Source organism: Mytilus edulis, chromosome 2 (assembly GCF_963676685.1).
Source record: "Mytilus edulis chromosome 2, xbMytEdul2.2, whole genome shotgun sequence".
NCBI lineage: Eukaryota > Metazoa > Mollusca > Bivalvia > Mytilida > Mytilidae > Mytilus > Mytilus edulis.
Window position 1 is genome coordinate 82,592,872 of NC_092345.1, and position 26,554 is coordinate 82,619,425.

The following is a 26,554-nucleotide window of genomic DNA, read 5'->3' on the forward strand; positions in this document are numbered from 1 at the left end:
TCTGAGAAATAGTACTAATACTGGCTTTTCCCCCTCCCTTATTTGGTCCTAGACCGTTGCTTATCTGTTTATCTTTCTATCACTGGCATTTTTTTATTACATATACTACAAAGGTATAGTCTACTTTTTTATTTTAGGTTCAAATTTTGTGCTATTAACTTTAAATACATAAAAAATATCCATACTTCAAACATTTTTGTTATATGTAATCCACATCAGAGTAAACCACATTATACTTTTGGTTGCTTTCTTATTTACCTAAATATTTTGAGTATTTTGGCTATAAAGAAGAGTTTTATTCATGTTATTTTAATATTTTCCATTTGTAAACCATATTTGACAGAAGTTTTGAATTCCGTAAATCTAAAATATATTAATAGATATTTAATTTATTATAATGTTATCATATACATATATAAACATTACAAACAGGGAAGTAAATTCCAACTTATAATGACGCAAGTGAAGGCTCTGAGAGAGAAGGTAAAGTCAGGGTATTATTTTCCTCAAAATAGCTTTCTCAGCGAATATAATTTTTGTTGTGAATTCAATTCATTGATTGTTGCTTGATTAGCGACTAATGACACTCAATTTCAAGTCGAAACAAAGCATAAATTTAGAAATACAAAAAGATAGGCTAGCTCTGTAAGGTGGGACCACCGAATGGAAATTTTCACGGTCACAGGGAAATAAGGGTTCATTTGATAGGGAAAGGAATGATGTATAGTAACGGGACACACACGGCAAACACCGAAGTTCTAGCAAAGGTTCTTTAATGTGCAGAGAGTGTGAACTTTACTTTAATTGCATATGGCTTTGGTTTAAGCTAGGTTCACACTGCCGATCAGATCAACTCGATCAAGCCCGATCAAGAAAAATTACGTGATCGGGAGGCTGGTCTGACTAAATCGACAAGAATGTTAGGGATAGTCTACCTTGCTCGTCATCGATCTAACTTTCTAGTCTTTTACCCGAGAGTTTTTGACATGTCAAAAACATTCGAGTAAGGATCGAGAAGCAAGTCACTCGAAAAGAGATCGAGAATTCGTCGAGTAGCGGTCGAATTGATCTGGAAAGGATCGTGTAGAGATCGAGTTTGGTCGGAATACAAAAAAATTACCAATCAGTTCTCGATCATTTCGACCTTTGCTCGTCTAATGTCCAATCATTTCCAGATTAACTCGACCAATGCCCGATCTCTTCTAGATCACTGCAACTTGTATATTTATAGTATCCAAGACCAACTCGACCAATACCCGATACCTTCGCGACCACATTCGACCACTCTTTGATCTCTACTCGGCCATACACAAGAACACATGACTGCTGCACGCGTACGATTATCTAAAAGTGTGTGCAGATCTGATTAACTCTCATAACTTTTCTGGATTAGTACATATGTTAGATAGCAATATACATAAACTTTACCACCCCCATTTCCTTGCTTTCTTACAAATAAAGCGTACAGTTTGTCAAACATGTGTGCATAAGTATGTAATCAGTATTTTTCATAGATTTGATATCCAGTAGTTGAATGGTTAAAGTCATTATTTTCTTTTTGCTGTATTGGCACGACCTCTATGTATTTGCCAAGAAATATTGCAAAAAGAGGGCGAAGATGTCACATATTTCCATAAAAACTTGACCCAAAGTAGAATTTCAATCCCCTGGGGTGATACCTTTTCTGACACAATTTACCAGTATACAACTTTAGATATATCTATCAAGAGATCAAGAGTGCATTTCTTTCTAACCAAAGTTTGGTAAACGTTGTGTACCGTTTTTTAAACGTCACAGAAGTAGAAACAAATACATCGTTTGGTTAGAGGGGATTAGAATTTTGAGTAATTTTAGACAATGTTTTGAGTTATGACAAGCAAGAAAACGTTAAGATAATTGATTTAATGTTAAAGTTAGAAAGAAATGCATTGTTTGAACTAACAAACGACGAACGACAAACTGTAGACGCATTTGCAGCGAGTGTATAGTTTGTCAAAGTATATGCAAACTTGCAAAAGTATGTTAGAAACAAAATTTGAAGTGATCAAAACGTGTCCTCGCTGAACAGTTTGTATCGTTACTGTTAGAAAGAAATTAGCACCAAATAAAGAATATTTGTCTTTCGTCACATTTTTGTGTGAAATTTCGTCATAAAGTGAATATTATAGCGCATTTACTTAAATATTGGAAAAATCCGCCGATGCAAAGATTGCAAGATTTTCTTGTCTTCCGGAACATCTAAGATCATCCCAGGTTTTGTTGGGTTACGTCTTGCTTGGTTTTTAATTTTCTATGTTATGTGGACTGCTGTTTGTCTTCTCGTTGGTTACCGTTTCTCGCTATGGCTGTGTCGGTTTGTTTTTGACCTTTGAGTTTGATTGTTCCTTTGGTGTCCATTGCCTCTTTTTTAAAATGTTACCTCTCCTTGCAAAAGTAAAGACAAGTACTGTACATAGAGGAATTTGTGTACAGTTAAAACAATGTTGCCAGTACATTTTTGCGGAAGCAGAGATATGAGAGCTAATCAGATCTGCACACACATTTATCGAATGGTGTAGCAGTCATGTGTTCTCGTGTATGAACGAATAGAGATCGAAGAGTGGTCGAATGTGGTCGTGGAGGGATCGGGTATTGGTCGAGTTTGTCTTGGATAAAATAAATATACAAGTCGCAGTGATCTGAAAACGATCGGGCATTGGTCGAGTTGATCTTGAAATGATCGAACATTAGTCGAGCAAAGGTCAAAATGATCGAGTACTGATTGGTATAATTGTTGTATTCCGACCAAACTCGATCTCTACACGATCTTTTCCCGATCAATTCGACCGCTACTCGACGAATTCTCGATCTTTTTTCGAGTGACTTACTTCTGTATCCTTGCTCGAATGTTTTTGACATGTCAACTCTCGGGTAGAAAGTCAGATTGATGACAAGCAAGGTAGACTATCCCGAACATTCCTGTCGATTGAGCCAGACCAGTCTCACGATCACGTAATTTGGCTTTGATCGGGCTTGATCGAGTTGATCTGATCGGCAGTGTGAACCTAGCTTTAAACGGTAGTACTTAACAGTTGATGTGTTTTCCGCGGTTTTGGTTTGTGATCCGATAGATCAATGACGATTGAACAGCGGTATTTACTACTATTACCTTTATTTAATAAAGTTTCAAATATTTCAAAAATACAGCTTTTTCTTCATATTTTTCCTGAAAGTACCATCGAATAGTGTATACACCAGAACGGACTGTTAGATATATATTGTCTAACCCAAGGAAGTTATATTACCAAATGTATTAACCATAGGTTGAGGTAGCAACACAGATTTGGGGATAAGAATAAACCAGACCAATACAAATTAAAACATAACAGAAATTAAAATATTTACAACACAAAATTACGAACGTAAAATCAATAGAAATCTCTTTAAAAAGTAAGCGTGAATTGTTGTGTTCCGGGAAGGGTAAACTGTACATGAGAGTTACTGCAACAAATGGACGTGAATTCCATTTAAAGTCTTCATTCCTATGGGAAATAACTGTGCTCCTGTAATCGCCAACTAGTTTCTTTAGTTTCTTTGTTTGTATGAGACAGATATCATATATGACTTATTATATTGAATCAAGCTAGCTAGTGTAATCTGACTTCTTGTTTCACTAACATGATAATTTTCTTTTGAAAAAAATATCTATAGTATGTGACTATATTAACATGATTGACAATGATAATACATCTATAAATCAAGACCAACGAAAAGAAAATGAACAACTGTGTTTCATTGCTAGGCTCCCAAAAACGAGGAATACTGTAAAGTAAGCTTTCATATCACAATGACAAATGATTAAAAAGAGAATTCAAGTGTTGATTCTCAAACAATAAATGCATAACATCGATCCTAGGAAAATATCAAAAACAATTTACAATAAATATACACAATAAATTTGTATGACAAACAAGCAATGATAATTAGAAAACAAATATGCAGAGTATATGAAATAAAAGCCAAGAGAACAAACAATTTTCAAAGGGACAAGACTCAACAGATCGTTCCTAAGACTAATATCAAACAGAAAGACAATATTCACATAGTAATTGAGTTACTAAAGAATGAGCAACACAAACACCACAAAATATACGGGGTAATCCCAGTTGCCCCGGAAAGGTAAGCAGATCAAAGTCCAACATTAATTGAAAATCATTCTAATTTAGGTCTTCCTAGACTAAAATTTAAACAAGTAAACCTGCAATGGGGATATTAATACTAATAAAACAGTGCAATATTTTACAGAATTGAACATTTTGGAAATAATTTGAAGTGGAATTAGCATGTAGACTATCATGGAGAAGAAAGGTGATGCGTTGGTAGTTGTTGCTATCGACTTTGGTACAACTTATTCCGGATATGCCTATTCATTCCGGGCCGAAAATGAGAAAGATCACACTAAAGTGTATAGCAACAGCGATTGGAGATCTGGAGACGGACTTGCAACAACCAAAACACCAACAGTCATCCTTTTCAATGAGGATAAACAGTTTTGTAAATTCGGATACGAAGCAGAGGCGAAATACAATACTTTACTAGAAGATGAAATGGCAGAAGGATGGAGATATTTCAGGAGGTTTAAGATGAGATTGTTTCGAGGAGAGGAGAAGATACTTGAACGTGTAAGAGTTATATATTCGTTTCTCTAATTCTATGGAAATATATCCCTTTCCGAACCCATTGTATAAAATTATTTAATCAACGTGTGGCTGTCGTTGATCTCAGAAGATGATTGGCTGAGTTTAAGGGTCATAACCTTTCTTAGCTCACTGAATGAATCAAAATGTTCTAACAGGTGTTAATGAAATTGACAACTTCGTGGAAAGTGGAAGGCACTCGAAGGGGATTTTTTTAGAAAAAAAGGAAAATTTATCTTTTAATCATTATAGGAGAAACAGATTATTACATAGTTACGCGTGCATTATCGGATTTATCCAATCTCGATAGTTAAAATTGATAATTTATCTATCTCGATTGGATAATTCCGATAATCCACTGGTTTCATGGCCAATGTAATAATCTATATGTATATTATTATATATTTGTCTTAAGTTATCATACAAAACACCTGTTCAAGTACACCAACATCTTTGTATATTTTTAAAGTACCCACTTAATCAAGACAAAAAATATGTAAAACCACTCTGAAATAAGTGTTAGTTATCAAATATCTTTCTTCATGTATATTAAAACTTATTAAACTAACCATACCTTCAGATTTCATAAGAAGAAAATGTATCGATGGACACTTTAACAAAATATGTTACCTACTAAAAAATTATTGTTTAGATGGAAGGTCACATGTAATGATTTATGTAACATAAGTTTAACAGAAGAAGATTTTCATCTTTATTTTATATCATGTTATTTTAAACAATTTTTGGAGATAAATTTTTGGAAGTAAATAAAGAAAAAGCTATTACATTAAAATATCTTGTTGAAAGAGTGATGTCCCTTGTTGCTACGGCTCGTTGAGATAGCACTCCGCCTAAAAAGTTGTTAAAATAGAAGAATTAAGGTAAAATGGATTCAGAAATCGAATCTATGTGTAAACGTATGACAGCTGATCGTATAAAACGTCTGTTAAGTGTCCTACAAAGTGAAGAAAGTGAAAATATCAATGATGAAGTGGTCGAACAAAATCAAAACAAAGAAAAAATGGCGTCTTTTTCTGAGGTGGTAACTAATCATCAAACAAATTTAAATTTAACATCTCAAAACACTGACAATGACCCAGGGAACTTTGTAAAGCCCATTTTCCTTAAAGATGAAGATGTCCATGGTTCAGGGAAACCTCCGAAATCTCTATGGCTGACGAATGTCGAGATATATAATGCAATAGATGTCAAGGTACCTGCAGAACGAATCAAAGGTATACAACGGATAAGAGAAATGTGGCGCCTGTATATGGACAACGAGGAGGACAGACTGTCTTTGTTAGTGACAGGGTTGCACCTGCGTGGCAGGCAGGTACCTCTGTACTCGCAAAATCCTCGAAATCCGGGTAGGCTACAAGAAAATACAATTCGCATTAAAGTAAAAAATGTCCCTCTATCCGCGGATGATGGGCAAATCCACAGAGCTTTAACACTGCAGGGTTGTGACATCCAAAGTCTGTCTAGAGAATGCTTGAGAATCAATGGTAGAGTAACTGCTTGTCAGACTGGAGACAGAGTGGTTATAAGTAAATGCCTAGATAAAGTAGTGCCAAGAAATTTACAGATTGGTAAATATATGGCTAGATTATTCCATGCTGGATAACCAGAATTTAACAGAAGTATCAACTATGATACTAGTAGCAATGTAAAGACATGTCATAAATGCTTAAAACCAGGTCACTTAATATATGAATGCCCTAATGATTGGGTTTGTAGAACATGCAACAAAAGTGGTCATAAAATGTTAGATTGCCAATCTGACTTACAAACTGAAAATGAAAATTCAGAAAACCTAGATGTAAATGTCCAAGAGAGTGAAAGTGAAGTTGTACAGTCCAATGACAATCAGACAATAGAACATATGTCTGAAACAGCTGACAAACAAACACCAAATACAGCTATACTAAAACCATCACATACTAGTAGTACATCCAACAAAGCTAGTAGCACAAAGACAGGTCCAGCTAGAAATGTGCAAATGTCAAATGTGAACAACACAGGTCAAGAAAAATCGCAACCATCCATTGACAAATTCGTAAATACACCTAAAATGTCAAGAAAATCAGCTGCAAGAAATCATACTCCACCTACACCTACTGAAAACATTGGACCAAAGAAATCAAAAGCATGAAACTTATCTTGTCAAATAACTGTTGTATAATAGTTTTAAACCATATAATTTATTAACTTATTATATTTTTCTATATTTTTATGTTATTTAAAAATAAAATAAAAAAAAGATTAAACATGAAAAAAAGATCAAGCTCAAATACAGAGTTTAATTTAAATGATGATGAAAACAGTAGACATTTTTTCAAAAAATGGCTATATGCAATAGTTAATATAATGTTGAAAATGACATACATGTGTATGTGCAATACTTTACAAAAGTTAGATGTTATAAAATGTCAATTAATGATATTAGATACAAAATCATGGTGTAACCTATATGATTTAAAAAGACAAGCGCTTATATTTATATCTAAAAATATGTTCAATCAGACTATATGTAAATTTTTGTTCAAAAATTGTTTTTATATACGAAAAACAACTAGACTTTTCCAAATAAAGTGGTTTTTCCTTTTTCTATTTATAGAAACATCATATCGGATTGAAAATTTGTCACGTAAATTTTACGATTATTATTTCAAAGTAAACCACTACTCATTCACAATAAACCGCATGAAATTATATAATATGCATTATTATTGTTTAATTAACTTCAATCAACTATACAGAGGCAAGAATGTATGCTTGGTAGTTAGTACTGCACTGATTTTATTATGGACATGTGTATACAGTACTATCTACCTGTTATTTGTACTAGGTCAATTGATTAAATTTAGAACGTTCTTACATGTATCAAAAATGCAAACAATGTATAACAACTATAGTTTCTTTAAACTTAGGACAACGTGTCTAGTTATTAGCTTAATACTGTATGATTATATTATTATGATTGGAATGCTCATGCTAAAGACATTTTATACTTACCTGCTATGTTGGGTTTTTCTAAGTCTATTTTTAGACATACTTGACGGTATTCAAAATTGTAAAACTATTTTTACACATAGACAAGAATCACTTGCTTTAAATCATAACAAAGTAAATTATAAACACAAATATGTAATCGATGTTTTAAAGAAAAACAAAAGTACCTACCTTATTGAAAATGGACTCTCCTTCGGGACACAGTCGCTCCAAAAACGTAAAAATAAAACAAACAGGCAATTCTGTCTCAATTCTATATTACTAATTAAATTCTTTCTAGATACAGATAGTATTATTTTCCACTTATGTAAGTACATCTGGCAATTGCGATATACAAGATTCACTTTTTCAGAAAAGTCCAATTCAAACATTAACTGTGTTCCACATATTTTCTATATTATACGCTATGTTACAAATAATTTGTACCTGGGTACGTCCGTACTTCACGAGTTGATAATTGACACGAGCTTAACCAAGGTCACACATTGTTACCTTTTGTCGATTGACAAATTGTATCTTAAAGTAGTAGATCATGTAGATAAATCACATAAATTAAATACTTTTTTAAACTATCGATACCATTATGAAAAACATCAATTTTTGTACACTTAATGTTAATGGTATAAAAAATAAAGAAAAAGGATTGAGGGTTATAGAGTAGATTAAACGCAATAAATGCTCCGTTGCCTTATTACAAGAAACGCACTTTAACGAAGACACAAAAACAAATCTTGAAAAAGAATCTGATTTTATTTTCTACTGCAGTAATGGCACTACAGCTAGTAGGGGGGTAGCAATCGCTATAAATAAATACGCAGATATCGAGGTAATTGATAAATTCTGTGATAACGACGGGAGACTTATCCTATTAAATGTAAAAATGAATAATTTGATTTTTTCATTAGTTTGTCTATGCACCAAATTACAGGACTGATAGGAATTCTTTCTGTAAAAAGGTCAACATTTTTTTAAAGGAAAACTCGATTGGCATAATTTTGGTTGGAGGCGATTTCAATGAAGCGTTAAGAAATATTGATAGAAAAAGTTTAAATAAAAATGCACGATTTACCGAGCCTGTTAATAGTTTAAAAACTTTTATTAAAAGTCATAGCCTTATAGATATTTGGCGCTTTCTACACGAAAGCACACAACAATTTACATGGAGAAGAAAAGATAAGACTCAAGCAAGTAGGATAGATTATATTTTAATTGGAAAAGATTTTCAGTCTCTTCACTGGTATTAAAGAGAGAATAGTAACTGCAATTACGATTATCCCAATATGGCGACGGTGGATATAGGTAAAATCTTTACATTCATTTTTCTTAAATGTAGCATGCTTTTGTCAATAGTTACTCAGCTGCAAGGTTTATCTATACCATTACATCATATTTGAATCGTAACGGTGCACTGGAATCGTCTGAGCGCTTTGAAAATTGCCGTTATAAAATTCGGTATGATAATCGTAACTCTATGGTATTTTTCTTCTTTGATAATCGTAATTTTCTTTATCGGATACTAGTAACTGAAACATAATAAATGTGTCTTTCAGCATTTCAATGGTATTTTGTGTGTTAAAAATGCAAATGTCAAGTTTAACGATGACATAAACGCATATAAAAATAAATGAAGAAACTTACAGGTTAATATCTAGGACAAATTTACCTATATATATATATATATATATACAGTCATGGGACTAAAGTGAGTTCCCAGTAAAAAAAAGTCCTATCATTTCAACTTGTATATCTATTTATAACTGACAACAATATGCATAACCTTTTAGTTTAAACATATTTTACTTGCAAAAGTAGCAAAAGGGATTGGACACAAGTTATAACAACATTAGAGACGTCCTCTCCCAATATAAATATAAACACAAATTACATTAGATAATGGCGAAAAAAAAACACAACATATTAGTAATGCATGTAATACATACTTCAAACAAAAATAAGAAATAAAAAGAAAAAAGAAAAAAAAATACAATATAATAAGGAATAATAATGAAACAACTAGACTGAAGTGAAAGGTTGTAAAGTAGAAATTTAGAATGTTAATTGACTGCTTTAAATCTTTGTGTTATTCTGATATAAGATTGTACGGACTCAAAATGTCTTTGTTTTGCTGAAAAGAAAGGTCACCGTCACCAGCTAAAAGAAGCTCAATGGATATAGCATAACTTTCTAATTTTGAAAACAGTATTTCTCTGGCTTCGTTGTGAAGAGCGCACTGTAAAAAATAGTGTATACTATCCTCAACAGGGTGGCCACAGCTGCATGCGGGACTGGGTTTAATATTAACACGATGTAAATCTGAATTTAAATAACTGTACATATTTCTCAAACGTGTATGAATGATATTAATTTTCTATCCCCACAACTAAAATAGGAAGGTGGCTGTATCAATTTGGACTTCATCTTTCGTTTAAAAATATTTATGTTTTGGACGTACGTATGTCGGGGGGAAGGCTATTCCATTCAAAAGTAGTGGATGGGAAAAAGGATTTTCTAGTTATGTCTAGTCTATAACCGAGTACTACATAATTATTACTGTTTCGCAAATCGTAGTTAGATACTTGACCAACAAGCGGGGGCATTAAATCACAGAGATAATCAGGGGCAGTCTCATTATGTATAGAATAGAACATATTGAGCATTCTGGATTTTCTTCTGTTCACAAGCAATTGCCAGCCAGTTTCAAAATATATAGCTTCCCGACTAGCAAACACGGGCAACCCAGTTACTAACCTCCCTGCTTCTAACTGAACATGTTCTAAATTGTCGGCTTCTTGTTGAGTACAACCATCCCATAACTCACATGCATATTCCATAACGGGTCTTATAAAAGTTAAATATATACGAGCAAGATAATTTCTATTCAATACATATATCATTTTTTTAAAAACATTAAATCTCGTGCTTGCACACTTTAACATATTTATCATTGGAATGTAAAGTAATCCCTAAGTAGATATAGGAAGATGTGGTGTGAGTGTTTATGACAGGAGACAAATTCTACTAATTGGTTTTGAAATTCTATTTCAATATCATCTGGGGAAGTATGGCAGGAGAATATCATAGCCTTTGTCTTATTAGGGTTAAAGTTAATAAGCCAATCTTTAGACCATACTGAAATTTGTTCTAAATCGCTGTTTAAGACATCCTCTATAGTGTAAGGGTTATTGCTGGAATAAGAAAGAGATGTATCATCAGCAAACAATCGAATTAGACTTGTCAAATTATCAGCTATGTCATTTACATAAATAAGAAATAGTAGGGGACCTAATACAGAGCCTTGCGGAACTCCTGCATTAGTATTATCAAAAGGCGAATAGGCATTTGAAACGAAAACGCTTTGTTTTCTATTTGAAATATAACTTTCAAACCATTTATACAGATTTCCATCAATACCATACGCTTTTAGTTTTATTAAGAGGCCACTATGCCATACCCTATCAAAAGCTTTCGAGGTATCACATAATATAAGAGATGTTATACAGCGATCATCAAGTGACATGCATATCCTATAATAAATTTCTATTAGCTGGTGAACCTTTTGATATATACATGTACCTGTTAAAGATACGGAAAATGAAGCAGCTGTCGAGACAGATATTGTGGTAAGTAGATATTTTGATTTTTTTCAAAGTTTCAATGTTGTGTGCGCGTTTAAGTCCGTTTTTGTTTGGTTTGTTTTAGGGGGGAGGGGAGGGGGATTAGCTATATTCCATATCCCAAAAGTGCAATCCTTTCAATTCATTGCTCAAAATGAAAGTCACGTATACCACATTTTCATATGTCATATATATGTTTTCCCTCCAATATCACGTTTATATTAAAATTCTGCGCGAAATGAACAAAAGTTTCCGTCAATAACTTTATAACTGCATTATCGGATTTAACAGTTGATACCTTTATCGGTAGATATGAGTGTTCATATTTCCCTTTTCCTTATAATTCAATAAATATAGCCGTCCATTTTTTCCCCTTTGATTCCCTTTTTTCTATTTTATACTGATATAATATATGATTTTAAAAATTTACTTCAAATGTTTTGATCAAATACCCATGTATTTTAGGACGTTTCTTTAAACAGTGTGTATGGTAAAGGATCTAAAATAGTTACAGTTTATTGTTACTATTGTTTATTGTTACTTTTGTTTATTGTTACTTTTGTTTATAGTTACTTTTGTTTTTTGTTTTTTTTTAGCCTTACCTATAGTCTTAATACGAAGCACTTGACGGACTGAAAAAAACACACACAAATATGTATATTGATAAATTACATCAGAAGGCATAACATGTACATCATCACAGTCGGAACTTGTTTAATTACAAAGATTTTTATAGATTTTACAACAAATATTTTGTGCTTCAGAAAAATACATGACAATAGGTTAGGCTAATTTTTGTTTTCATTTAATAGAAAATAACTTATTGTATGGCAAGTATGCAAATACAAAAATGTTCCTTGTTTAGTACCTTCAATATTTGTCTCTACAATATCTTCCATGCATATGTATGCATCATACTTTTCATATACCGAGTATTTATGAATTTTTGAATTAGTTTGTTTCTAATATTGCTGAATATGCGTTATTTTATTCTCCACATTGCAGTCATTCTTTGAATAAGTATTTCTTGTAAGACAATTTAAAGCCACATCAACTTTAATTCTTCATTTTCGGGCTTTTGGCCAAACTATAAGAGAACACAAATCCATGTTTGTCAAAGAACTCCACGTTACTTAATTTCATAATACACAAAAAATCCCAACCTTTCTCTATTCTTATATAGCATTAACTGTTTAAAGGATGTCATATTGTTATAATTCAAAATTAAATTTGTGTTGCTTATAGTTATTTTCTGAGATATCGAAATTTCAGTGACAGTCATGAAGTAGCTAAAATGCCAAAAAAATATGGTATGATTAACAACGGGACAACTTTCCACAAGAGACCAACATGACTCAGATATTAACAAAAATAGGTCACCGTACGGCCTTCAACAATGAGCAAAGCCCATACGGCATAGACAGCTATAAAAGGCTCCGAAATGACAATGTAAAACACTTTAGACGAGAAAACTAACGGCATTATTTATTAAAAAAACTAAGTTTTATGATATACTAGTATGTAGATATAGGAAGATGTGGTGTGAGTGCCAATGAGACATGCAACTCTCTATCCAAATAACAATTTATAAAAAGGTAAACCATTATAGGTCAATGTACGGCCTTCAACACGGAGCCTTGGCTCACACCGAACAACAAGCTATAAAGGGCCCCAAAATTACTAGAGTAAAAAAACAATAGCATAACATCACAACATAGAAAAACACACGTTAAAATATCAATTGGCAGACTTAACTCAATCAAAAAACATAAATTAATACACATATGTAGCTGTTTTCCTAAGAACTGTTCATAATATATGCATAAAAAGTAATGTCATAAGATGTTGGAACGTTTCGTAAATAATTCATCGACATAACTTCATTATATGCTATTAGATATATGTTTTAAGTGTCAATATCAATAAAACACTTTCCAGTTACGATTATCTTTCCATTTTTAAATACCATAATTACGATTATCTTTTTTTCCGAGTTACGATTATCATCCCGAATTTTTCGACGGCAATTTTCAAAGCGCTTAGACTAATCCAGTGCACCTTTACGATTCAAATATGATGTACTGGTATAGATAAACCTTGCAGCTGAGTAACTATTGACAAAAGCATGCTACATTTAAGAAAAATGAGTGTAAAGATTTTACCTATATCTACCGTCGCCATATTGGGATAATCGTAATTGCAGTTACTATTATCTCTTTAATACCAGTGCTCTTGTTGAGAATTGTAAAATAAAACCAGCACTTATTAAAGTGACGGACCACCAAGGGGTAGTAATTAACATTCGGGTTTTAGATTCTGAAAGAGGGAATGGGTACTGGAAATTGAATAATTCTATTTTAAAAGATATTGAATATCAAGATAAAATCAATAATGTGATAAATAGGTTTAAAGGTCGTATAATCAATAGTGACAGCAGTGATATACGTTTACTATGGGACAATTTAAAAGTCGAAATCAGGGACGAATCTATACTTTACTGTAAAAGAAAATCAAAGTTATCAAGGGAGACAACAAGAAAGTTGGAAAACGAATTAGAGCAACTTACGAAATTAAGAGATGAACAATTAAAGGAAGATGAAAAGTTAACAAAAGATATAAAACAATTAGAGGTGCATTTAGAAGAAATTTATGAATATAAAGCCAAGGGGGCTCAAATTAGATCAAGGGAAAAATGGGTGGAATTAGGGGAGAAAAATAACGCTTATTTTTTAGGGTTAGAAAAACAGCGACAGGTTAAAAAATCTATTAATAAGCTTAGAAACGAGAGAAACGAAGTAACAACAAACCAGGATGAAATTTTGGAAATGATAAAGAATTATTATAAAGTATTATACACTACAACATGCCCCGATAAAAATTTGTTACATTCATACGTTGCTGATACTATTATGGAAAAAGATATAAATATTAATGACTTTAAAGAATGTGATGGGGAAGTAACTATAGATGAATGCACCAGTGCAATAAACACGATGAAGCTAAATAAATCACCAGGTCTTGACGGCTTGACTTTGGAATTTTATAAGACTTTCTGGGAAAAATTAAAACTAATGTTAGTTAAAGTTCTTAATAAGGGACACGAGGAAAAACTTTTATCGTATACCCAACGAACAGGTGTACTATCTTTATTATTTAAAAAGAATGACCCATTATCTTTGGACAATTATCGTCCTATATCATTATTAAACGTAGATTTAAAAATACTATCCCATGTTTTGGCACAGAGACTTAAAAAACTGCTTCCTAAACTAATCAATGAAGATCAAACTGGGTATGTAAAAAATCGTTTTATTGGATTCAATTTAAGGCAAATTCAAGACATTATGGACTATGCAGAATCATATGGAATAGATGGGGCTATCGTATTTGTTGATTTTACTAAAGCTTTTGATTCTTTGGAATGGGAATTCATGTTAAGCGTTCTAAAACATTTCGGTTTTAATGAATCATTTATATCATGGGTGGAAACTTTATATAAGGGAATACAAACATGTGTAATAAATAATGGATGGGTATCTGAGATTTTTGAAAACTCTAGAGGAATCCGTCAAGGATCCCCTTTATCTGCTCTACTTTTTGTTTTGTCAGTAGAAATTATGGCTTTGAGATTACGACAAAACCCCGACATCAAAGGTATTCGAATTACTATTGATAAAAAAAACACATAGCATAAAAATATCTCAATTGGCAGATGATACAACTCTTTTTTGTAGTTCAAAAACCGACATATCAAATGCTATGAATATAATAGAAACGTTTGGTTCTTTCTCAGGTCTGAGATTAAATCGTAGTAAAACAGAAGGAATATGGATAGGGGCGCTTAAACATAGTAAAGATAAAATTGAGGGAATACGCTGGACAGACAAACCAGTTAAAGCCTTAGGGATTTATTTTGGTCACAACATAAACGAATGTGAAAAGTTAAATTGGGAACCTAAAATTGATAAAATGAAATCCTTACTGAAGGCATGGAAAAAAAGAAAATTAACAACAATTGGAAAAATATTAATTATAAAATCTTTGATCTTACCTAAATTTACATTTTTGGCTACTTCGTGTATTGTTCCAAACAAATACATAAAAGAGATTGAAAGCTGTTGTTTTAAATATATTTGGGAAGGTAAAAATGACAAAGTAAAAAGAAATACACTTATTGGCGATTATCAAAAAGGGGGGTTAAGAATGGTTGATTTTGATAGCTATTTTACATCACTGAAAGCTTCATGGGTTTCCAAATTCAATTCAACCACTATGCCGAACTGGAAGATTATTCCTACCAAATATTTCAACAATCTGGGAAAAAATTATCTTGTCTTTAACATGAATTTAGATAACATTAAATCACTAAAAGAATTTGAAAATATACCAGACTTTTATTTGCAAGTAATTTCAAGCTGGGTGAAAACAGGGGGAGGTTTTACAAAATTTAAAGATCATTTTTCAAATATAAAAAAACAGATTATTTGGGGAAATAGATACGTTAAACATTGTAACAAAAGTTTGTTCTTTCAAAACTGGGTAGCAAGTGGTTTGATTTACATCAACGACATACTTGATCGTGAGGGAAAGTTATCAGAGGGTTTTATTTTAGAAAAATTAAGCAATAAGTCTAATTGGATTGCAGAGTTTACAATATAAAAATCTTCCATCCCAAAGGAATGGCAGCAAATTCTAATTAAAGAAAACTCTTTAAAGAGTAAAATTAGTATTAATAAGGATAATTTGAGATGGGGAAATAAACAAATACAAGCACAAGATATCTTTAATAAAATGTTATATAATAGTCTAGTAGATCAAAAGTATACACAGCCGATTGGTATCAATATTTGGACAAAAAATTTAAAGCTAGATAGCAAGCCAAATATGTCATTCGTAAACGATTTTATATTTAAATTTTTAAGAGAGAATAAGATGAAAATGTTTAGATGGAAACTGCTAAATTATATTATTCCCACAAAGCAATTACTATTTAAATGGAAAATTTCTACTAATAGTAAATGTAATTTTTGTCAAACAGAAGAGGAAGATTACTTTCATTTCTTTATAACATGTTCTTTTTTAAAAGACTTTTGGGATAAAGTGGAACATCTTCTTGCAAAACTCAATTTTAAAAATAAGATATCAGTTAAACAATTAGTATTTGGATACAAAATATCAGATAAAGGTTATTATGGTTTTAACTATTTTTTGACAGTTTTAGGTTTTTGCATTTTCAAGTCATACTATGTTTCAGAGCAAAAATTGAAATATATAGATGTGTATGAATTGTTTAAAAAGGAATTAAGAAGGGTTATGAAGGAAAGCAAAATAATTTCTCAAAATGTATTTTTCATAAATTTGAAGAAATTGATTTAATAGAATAAGTTGAAAATATGGGCGCACTACGTTTGCGCGCATTTGGGGATTAAAATGTTTTACGTTTGCGCGCAGCTTTCGATAACATTTGCGCGCATTCATTTTAAAGGTAAAAATATAAATAAAAATTAAATCAAATTGTAATTGACTATCAATTATTAATTTTGAAAACATTTCCTAAGTCAAATTATATATTGTTCATTGTGAATATTTCAGGATGAAAAGTGTTTCAACTTGTAGTGTTCTTTTTTAGAATTAGTAAATAATTCAAATTAGGCCGTGTTCACATTGACCTAAGCTCGGTGTTGTGTAAGTGTAAGGGTATTTTGTTAATTTATCTGAGCCAGAAATTTTTCCGCGCAAACGTTTTATTCCGGTTTCTTTTCGATGCTGGTAATCAATTTCTTTTTTCAACATTCAACACTATAATGTATGGGGAAACTCTTGATTTAGAATATTTTTGTATCATCTGTAGGACCTTTTTTTTTTATCCAATTGGGGTTCGGAATATTTCCATCGATAATTGAACAAATTATAAATAAGTAAGTGTTATTACCTGTATTTACCTGAGTTTACCTGTCAAAAAAATGCGCGCAATTGTAATCAAAAGCTGCGCGCAAACGTAATGCTTTAGTTTATGTAATATTGTTTATTATATTCTGAGTATGTTCCTGGCAACTCAGAAGTTTTTTTCACAGGAATACTCCACTGGCGCTTGGACAGTGAAGTATAATTGTAACAAGATATCTTTAGAATAAAGACTATATTTGTTGTTAAAAAAAAATAAAAATATCTTGTTGTAAGCTACACGATATCAGATATGTATTACTTTGGCTTAATCTATCTTATTACTTTTATTGGATTTTAAATTTTAAATCCTACTATGTATCAGAACAAAAAATGAAAGGACTTGATGTATTGTGTCTATTTATTAGAGAATTTACAAAACGAATGTATTTTACAAAGAAGTTAGAAGAAGTTAATGTTAAAAACATTTACTAGATTGATGTTTTATTTCTTAATATAATAGAATTGAAAACTATACTAATTGTGCACAAGGAGCTTGGACTTGTTGAAGACAATTTAACAGGCAACTGATGGAAATAAAGAAATTATAAAAAGGAAACAAAAATATACCTTCAGATTTCATGAAAACATTTAATAAAAAATATGATTTCCCTTTACAGACAAGAGTAGGCAAAATAACCAAGAATTTGATGATAGAAGACGAACAAGGAAAACCGATGTCAGCTCTGATTGTATTTGCTGAATCTATCCGGTATCTAAAGGACCAATTCCTACTAAACCAACAGGTGCAAGGTTTGAAGTTCGACCCTAATAATGATATCCACTGGGTGTTAACAGTCCCAGCAATATGGACAGACAGGGCTAAGCAGTTCATTAGAGAAGCTGCAAAACAGGTCAGTTTCTTTATTACCCTTTAATGTCAATGTCAAAGCGTAAAACTAGGTTTAAACAAGTGTGTGCAGACGGACATGCTTACCATTTGGGCGACGACATATCTGTCTATTTTAGTACCGAGTTTATACGAAACAAGTTTGTTTGCGAGTTGAACACCAGCTACTGATTTAGTAGTCACTTGTCAATTGCCACGGCCGACAATTATTTACCGAGATTTGATCAACGTTTTGTGTTTATATCTGTTTTTGAAATCATAATAACACAGCCCAATGCAGTTTTGCGCCTGTCCCAAGTTAAGATGATCTTGCTGTTGTTAGTCTCATGTGGATTGTTTTTCAAATTTTTTTTTCATTTGTACTAGAACACACACGTGATATCGCGGGTCCGTGACTGAATTAAAGTATATGCGTAAGCCTTATTTTAGTATTGGTATTGTCATCTGATAAAGTCATGCCGATTATAAGATACACAGTTTTCTCTGCTTTCAAATCTTTCTGTTTGAACCCGTCAACCTGGAACTGAACAATTATTGGTAATATTAATTATTTGGAAAACAAAAGGTCCTGGAATGAAGAATTTTTTAATCAACAGCATTGTCCTATATTAGTTATAAATAAAGTTGAATTCTTTGATTCACTGTTTTACGTCATGCCCGCTAACAAATGAAAACTGTACCTATACGCCTTATTTTAAGTCCAGATTTTTAGTATTCGTATTGTTATCTTAGAAAGTCTCAATGATTAAAATACTACAATAGGGAACAATTTGACAATGATTGAATTTAGTAGTGTCAACCCTGTGATTATGACCCCTGTATATAGCAAAATCCTTAATACAGCGTTTGGTGGTGCGCCTGACAGATGCGGAACGTACAGATAAGGTAATAGGTTACAGGTGAATATACTATTGGTGTCGGTATCGGATTCGACCCGGAACTTGTTAATTATTGGCAATATTATTTATGTGGAAAACAAAAGGGTCTGGAGTGGTGAAATTTTTAATCTACACCATTGTCCTATATTAGCTATACATAAAGTTGAATTCTTTGATTTGTCGTTTTTAACCCATGACGGCTGACAAATTGGACCTCGTTATTTAAGGATCATAGATGTTTGTTTCAGAGTTTAGTTTGGCGTTCATTTTGGTGTACTAGTAAAAATCAGCCATTACGGAAATACATGTGTCTATAATAAAACAAAATTTCATTATATATGATATAGACTCTTTAATAATACATTTCCAGTATCATTTTTCAACTTTTACAACTATGGCAGTTGTTATCAAATAGTCCCATTTCTATGTATATTGGCTTTTTTTATTGCACTTCGGAGTTTCTGTTTTTCCGTTGTTTTCCTCGGCTTTAGTTTGTAGCCCGGATTGGTATTTATATCTCATATATGTTATGATGGTATGATACTAAAAAGTAAAATCACAAAAATACTGAACTTAGAGGAAGATCAATTGGGAAAGTCCATAATCACATGGCAAAATCAAATAACAAAACGCATCAAAAACGAATGGACAAAAACTGTCATATTCCTGACTTGGTACAGGCATTTTCAAATGTAGAAAATGGTGGATTAAACCTGGTTCTATAACGCTAACCCTCTCACGGGAAGGATTGTGCCTGATATTCATACGATGAAGATATAATCTTTCAATCAGTTTAATTGAAGTCTGGAGCTGGCATGTCAGTTAACTGCTAGTAGCCTGATGTTATTTGTGTATTATTGTCATTTTGTTTATTTTCTTTGGTTACATCTTCTGACATCAGACTCGGACTTCTCTTGAACTGAATTTTAATGTGCGTTTTGTTATGCGTTTACTTTTCTGCATTGGCTAGAGGTATAGGGGAGGGTTGAGATCTCATAAACATGTTAAGCCCCGCCGCATTTTTGCGCCTGTCCCAAGTCAGGAGCATCTGGCCTTTGTTAGTCTTTATTTTAGTTTAGTTATTATTTTTAATTTTAGTTTCTTGTGTACAATTTGGAGTTTAGTATGGCGTTCATTATCACTGAACTAGTATATACATTTGTTTAGGGGCCAGCTGAAGGACGCCTCCAGGTGCGGGAACTTCTCGCTGCATTGAAGACCTTTTGGTGACCTTCTGCTGTTGTCTTCTCTATGGTCGGGTTGTTGTCTTTTTGACACATTCCGCATTTCCATTCTCAATTTTATCGTTTTGTACTCGATTGCACTGCTATATAAAAACATGTATGTATTTTAACTCCTATAACGCAGTTACGGCTGATCTGTATTTTGAAATAACGACCTAAACTATGGGTTTATGTTTAGATTGAAAACGTTTTGAAAATTGCCCGGGGTGAATTGGCATCACTGCTTTGTGAACATAATTCCAATTAAGAGAGAACTCAAACATTGAGACAGTTTTTTAAATTTGATAAACGAATGGGTATTTAAACCATTTAAAACACAAGTGCTAAAAGCAATCGTTCCACACGCAAGTTATATTCTTTTTCAAGTAGTATATTGAGCGAAAACAAACAACTGATACGTAAAAAAGAAACTGACATGCTAGAGTAAAACATAAAAAACGACAAAAATAGACAATCAATAGTTTTCGAAACACAATGAACAAAACAACCCCATAAAAATCCGGGGAATCTCATGTACTCCGCAAAAGTTAGAATTTTCTGACATCCTGTTACACAGGTGGCACCCATAGTGTTACTAATGACAGTTAATAACCGGTGATACGTCTTAATTCGTTCAATTTCATGGAGAAGAGGACGGGGTTGAGGTTATGTTATCTGTGTAACAAAAATAGTCAATAACGGGTTACCAACTCGTGATGGCGTCTGTAAACTTTTTTCAAATGGATGATTTCAACTTCGCCAATTAGTACTCTTAATTCAATAGTTTCCTTGTAAGCAATAACTCTTTAATTTTATCAAGGAAATCATGATAGGAAATGCAATCGCTGAAAATAACAAAAGCTAGGATATTTATTTTCCGTATGTTGGCGCTCCTGGAATGTTGCTATATAGGAATGAACAGATAACCAATGGGATGCTGGAATTATATCTCTTGTAGTAAAGTTTTGTTGTCAATAGACCCCCATTGTCAATATCTTTAGATGTAAGTCAGGTGGTGAGGTAGACTTGACTGTGTCTGATGTGTCTTTTATTTCAAGTTTGATTGGATAAATCTGTTAAAAAAAGTCAACAAATTTGGAGTTATTAAGAACATCATCTCTAAAGCGAAACATGACGTAAAAGAATAATGACATCTTCTTTTCATTCATCCTAGGAATCTTATGCATGAATTAGGCATTATATGAATAGAGAAAAAGTCGACAAGAAGAGAAGCATAGTTATTAATAAAATGATGGGGGAAAAAACCTTGATGTTAATCAATATTACGGAACCGCAATTGTCATAAAAGTGGGAGGTAAAGCTAGCTATAAAACTAAGTCAGAAATATGACAGTTTGTTTCTGACTCGTTCTGTTTAAATTATTTTATGGGCATCCTCTTTTTAAATTTGACTTGGAGTTCGGTATTTTTGTTATACTTTTTAATCAACAATTGTATCAAGAATCGTAAACTGTTGTTTCTACAAAATATTCCTACGTAATAAAATTAAGTAAAGCTGTTGGCTTGTTTGTCATATCGATGCACCAGTTGTTAATTTTTCTTGAGCGTACTATACCCAACATCATGCCAGTCGTACAAAGCAACTTGTCGAAATCAATTTTATTTTGAACCATATTCCACGGGCTCAACTATATTCAACAATAAAGTACCGTTTGGTGTTAATGTAACTGTGTCCTAAAACGATGACATTGTCATTACACAAATGACATTGTTTCGACTACAACCACACGCCAATCTTTCTCATAAAAGACAGTTGGTTGGATAAACGTGGTGGATTGCCACGTCTATATTAAACTGATCAGCTTGGCGTCCTGGCCCAAACTAGTGACTTTGCTGACTGTCATTACTGCAGTAGGACAGGATCCCGAGCTACTATTGATTGAGAAAAAATATTTTGCAAGTACTTTGTGGGGATAAGTTCATCAACTAATTATTTCAAAAATAGGACGCAAAAGTCGAAACAAGCTCTAGCTAACAATACAGAATATATGAACCTGTTACAGCAAGAGGTTCTCTACGTGTACCCTAAATTTTGTAATGTGGACATATGGTCTTGGTGGATAAAGTCGCATCGACAAGGTAGGACCCCCCCCCCCCCCCCCCCCCCCTTTATGAAAGTTTCTGGATCCGTCACAGTCTTTTACAAAAGAATATTTACGCACGTAGTGTAAATGTATTAATTTCAATTTACAAAGAGGTGCACTTTTTAACTGACGTTTACAAAAGAGAACTCCTGATCACCTCTCTGTTTTCATATGTAAATGAAATCAAATCAACGTTTAAAATTTACGATTCCAGAATTTCCTTCACAGTTGATTATTATTTGAAACATCAGTACTAAATATATATTGCTGATTTTTTGTTTTCTTATGCACCCATTTCCTTTTTCTTTTTTATGAATAAATGACAATGTTGTATTGACAACAAAAGAGGCTATTACATAATCAAATGTTTTAATCCTAATTCAAAGTAAAGTTGAAATTGACAAACAGCTTTGTAACCACTGTCATGATGTTTTCATTCTTGATTTTGTTTAGTGTTGTTTCTTTTTTTTCATCTTCTTACCCCTCCCCCTTCTAAATAAGAAGATGAGGTATGATGACCAATGAGACAACTCTCCCCATCCAAGTCACAATTTGTAAAAGTAAACAAGTACAGTTTAAGTAATTTCTTCAACACGGAGCATTGGCCCACAACGAGCAGTAAGCTATTAATAGCCCGAAAAATTACTAGTGTAAAACCATTAAAACGGGAAAACCAACGGTCTAATCTACATAAAAAAGGCGAGAAACAAGAAACACTTATGAACTTATCAACAAATGACAACCACTGAACATCCGTTTCCTGAATTAGGACAGGTGCAAATAAATGCAGAGGATTTAAACGTTGTAATAGGTACATACCTTAACCCTTACCTTCACTCTTACTGAAACCTATTTTTACTCGTCTTTTCAGGTTGAATAAAAAGATTTTTTCAAACTATTTGAATAATTATTTCTGTCGTTTCAGTAACACATTTACAGGTATACTACTTGTAACAACAAATAATAAGATCAAAGAGCAAGCAATTATTTTATTTCGTGAAAGACAATCTGGTTTTATATTTGACGTGTTTGCACATGTTTATGCCATCCAAAAAAATTTTAAAAAAAGATTTCACTTCAGAAAATTTGAAACCACTCATGGTCAAGACAAAAGAAATGTAGTTCACATGATTTTAAAAAAATCGTTTTGAGGAAAAACTAGGTACCTATAGTTTTTGTCTATCGATTTATGAGTTTTAAACATCGGTATACTACTATTGCCTTTATTTATCAGTACCTTTATACTGCAGTATAAAATGGACATAAGTAGACGGGGAAACCTTCAGTTGAAAAAAAAAATAATTCAATTCAACACAACTAACCAAACACGCTAACAATTAAACACAAAGACTGTGAACATTTTGTGTACTTTATAGGCTGGTATTCCAGATGATATGTTGACCCTTGCATATGAACCAGAGGCTGCTGCTTTATACTATAAGGAATTGATTGAACAGAAAAAAGAAGGAGCAGAATCAAGTTCATCATCATCGCTTGAACCAGGGCAACAATTCCTTGTGCTAGATTGGGGAGGTATCAAAAACGTTTCATATTAGCACACTTAGTATATGAAATCTGTTTAAGTTGTTCAAGTTTTATTTTATAAAATAAAAACAATGAGAGTCGATCATATATCTTATTTTAACGTATCAACCAAGAAAGCTCACCAAATGTAAGGAAAACAAATAAATCTATGTACACAAAGCAAGTTCCTTGTGATATTATTCAAACGTCTTTAAAAGCTTGAATTATTTCTTTAAAAATATTTAGAGTTTTTATTCATATTTTGTTTACTGACTTTTTTCAGGTGGGACAGTAGATGTGGCAGCATACCAAGTTCAAAACGATGGTGATCTTAGGGAACTTCAACGACCAACTGGTGAACCATGGGGTGGTACATACGTTGATAATCAATACACGACCTTCCTCAAAAAGCTTTTTGGTGCTGATATATGGAGCGAATTTTCAAAAGAGAATCCTGAAGATGTTTTAGAAATTCAACGAAAGTTTGAGGCAAAGAAGAAAAGTGTTAATGCCTCAGCTGATGACCAAACAACAATATCATTTCCATCTTCTCTTTTTGCAAAATATCAGATTGCTAAGAATTGTTCATCTTTTGAAGAAAGCATTAAAAAATCAGAATTTGCAAAAACGATAAAAGTAAAAAAAGACAAACTAAGGTTTGATCACCAGCTTGTTAAAGCATATTTCCGGATGCCAATAGATTCCATAGTAACTCACGTTAAAGAAATAATTAATGAAAGTAAAAAAAAAGGAAGAGATATAAAGACCATTCTAATGGTTGGTGGCTTTTCAGATTCCTCTATATTAAGCCAAAGAATAATATCAGAATTCAAACGGAGAACAGTGATATGTCCAACAGAAGCTGTAAATGCAATCGTTAAAGGTGCAGTTATTTTTGGCCATAATCCAAATTTGATTTCCGAGCGCATTTCACCTCTTACATATGGCATTAGTGTTAACACAGCATTTAACAATAAAGTTCACCCAGCGAAACTGAAGGTTGTATACGATGGAAAGGAGATGTGCACTGATATTTTCCAGCCGATTGTACAAATAGGACATCCAATAAGGGTTGGAAAGGAAATTTTCAAACATACATGTTTGCCTACCCGTGTACTTGATACTGAAGCCACAATTGAAATTTATGAAAGTAGCAGCGAATGTCCGATGTATACTATTGACAAAGGAGTTCGACGACTTGGTGATTTAACAGTGTCCATTCCGGATACATCAAAAGGCAAAAACCGTCCTATCAAAGTTGAGGTTTCATTTGGGTATACTGAAATAGTAGTATGTGCATTTGAAGAAGGAACTGAAACGCAGACTACAGCAACATTTGATTGTTTGCTCAATTGACACATTATGTACAGAATATGCATGAAATTTTGCTAGTAAATGTTAGTAAACAATTTAATTGACGGACATCGTCATTGTAAACTTCGGTTGTTTAATATGATGAATAAATTTTTGATTTTATAGTAGGGTTTGTTTCATTGAAAAAAAAAATCAAAAATTGAAAGAAGGTATACATACATGCATGACCAAATATCGTAAACTAACTTGACAAGCACAATTTCAAGTAATTTCATTTTATTGATGTTCTTTATATAAAGGCAACAATAGTATACCGATGTTCAAAACTCATAAATCGACAGAAAAAAACAAATCCGGGTCTTAAACCAAAACCGAGGGAAACGCATCAAATACAAGAGGAGAATGACGACACAACATCAAAAATGTAACACACACAGAAACGAACTAAGCATAAGACAAAATTCGATGAGGACAACAAATATAAAAAAAATATCCGTTATTCTTTCTCCCGTGACAGACCATGTAATTATTCTTGTCGGGACTTCCTGCTTCTTGCACGTGCCCGACATCCGAAAGCTTTAAAATAATTGCTATAACATCCACAAAGACAAGACAAAACTACATGACAGAAATGCAAGTACAAAATGTACTTTTTAATCCAAAACAATTTGAAGTATAATCAAACAAATTATTTGATTTTCCAAATCCATTTATGACAATAAATATGAATACGAAGCAATAACAGTAACAGGAGTGGAAGTTTCCACTGGCTTCATTTTCCCGTTGTCTACTCAAGTTCTGGAATATTGGACAAACTACGTAAAACAAGGAAATATAAACAAGATGTTTATTTAAATACATACATTATGGTTGAATATAAGTTACATACATTAATAATACAATATACGGTGGTGGCTAATCTACTTGTCATTGTGAAGTTCCATATTTGCAAACCAAATTGTATGGGCGTCTGCTCATTTCAAATCCTAAGTGTAGACTGCCCCGAACCCGGCCGGATGTCGGGCACATGCAAGAAGCAGGAAGTCCCGACAAGAATAATGACATGGCCGGTCTCGGGAGAAAGAGTAACGGAACTTTAAGTAATACTTATATTAACCAATTTCCCCAAATAAATAGAATAAACAAGTAAACAAAGTGACCATCATTACACTCCCCCTCTCTTAGACATAATGTGCCCACATATTAGTCCAAAGATCGGTGAGGTATACTTACCAAAATTTTCAAGTACAGACACATATATATAATTATAAACAACAATTAATTTACTGTTAATGTCATATAATAATTTGAAAAATAGTTCAAAGATATTCAACGGTCTTTAACTAAATGTTCAAAAGTCACAAATACATCACGAGACATCTTCACAGAGTAAGGAGTCCAATTTAAAAGTTCGAG

General features: G+C 32.6%; 1 protein-coding gene across 3 annotated transcripts; it reads left to right on the forward strand.

The window, feature by feature from the left end:
- The first annotated feature begins 415 nt into the window (after window positions 1–415).
- On the forward strand, window positions 416–25,300 carry LOC139513148 (heat shock 70 kDa protein 12A-like). 3 transcript variants are annotated; one of them, XM_071301409.1, is made up of 5 exons: window positions 416–483; window positions 4,285–4,661; window positions 17,866–18,099; window positions 23,677–23,833; window positions 24,108–25,300. In XM_071301409.1, exons 2-5 carry the CDS (start codon window positions 4,335–4,337, stop codon window positions 25,178–25,180), a joined length of 1,791 nt encoding a protein of 596 aa, XP_071157510.1. In that variant the 5' UTR covers window positions 416–483; window positions 4,285–4,334; the 3' UTR covers window positions 25,181–25,300. The 3 variants fall into 3 exon arrangements, with proteins under 3 accessions (XP_071157510.1, XP_071157511.1, XP_071157512.1); XM_071301410.1 differs by having other exon boundaries at window positions 425–468; XM_071301411.1 differs by lacking the exon at window positions 416–483 and adding an exon at window positions 654–767.
- The last annotated feature ends 1,254 nt before the right edge of the window (window positions 25,301–26,554 follow it).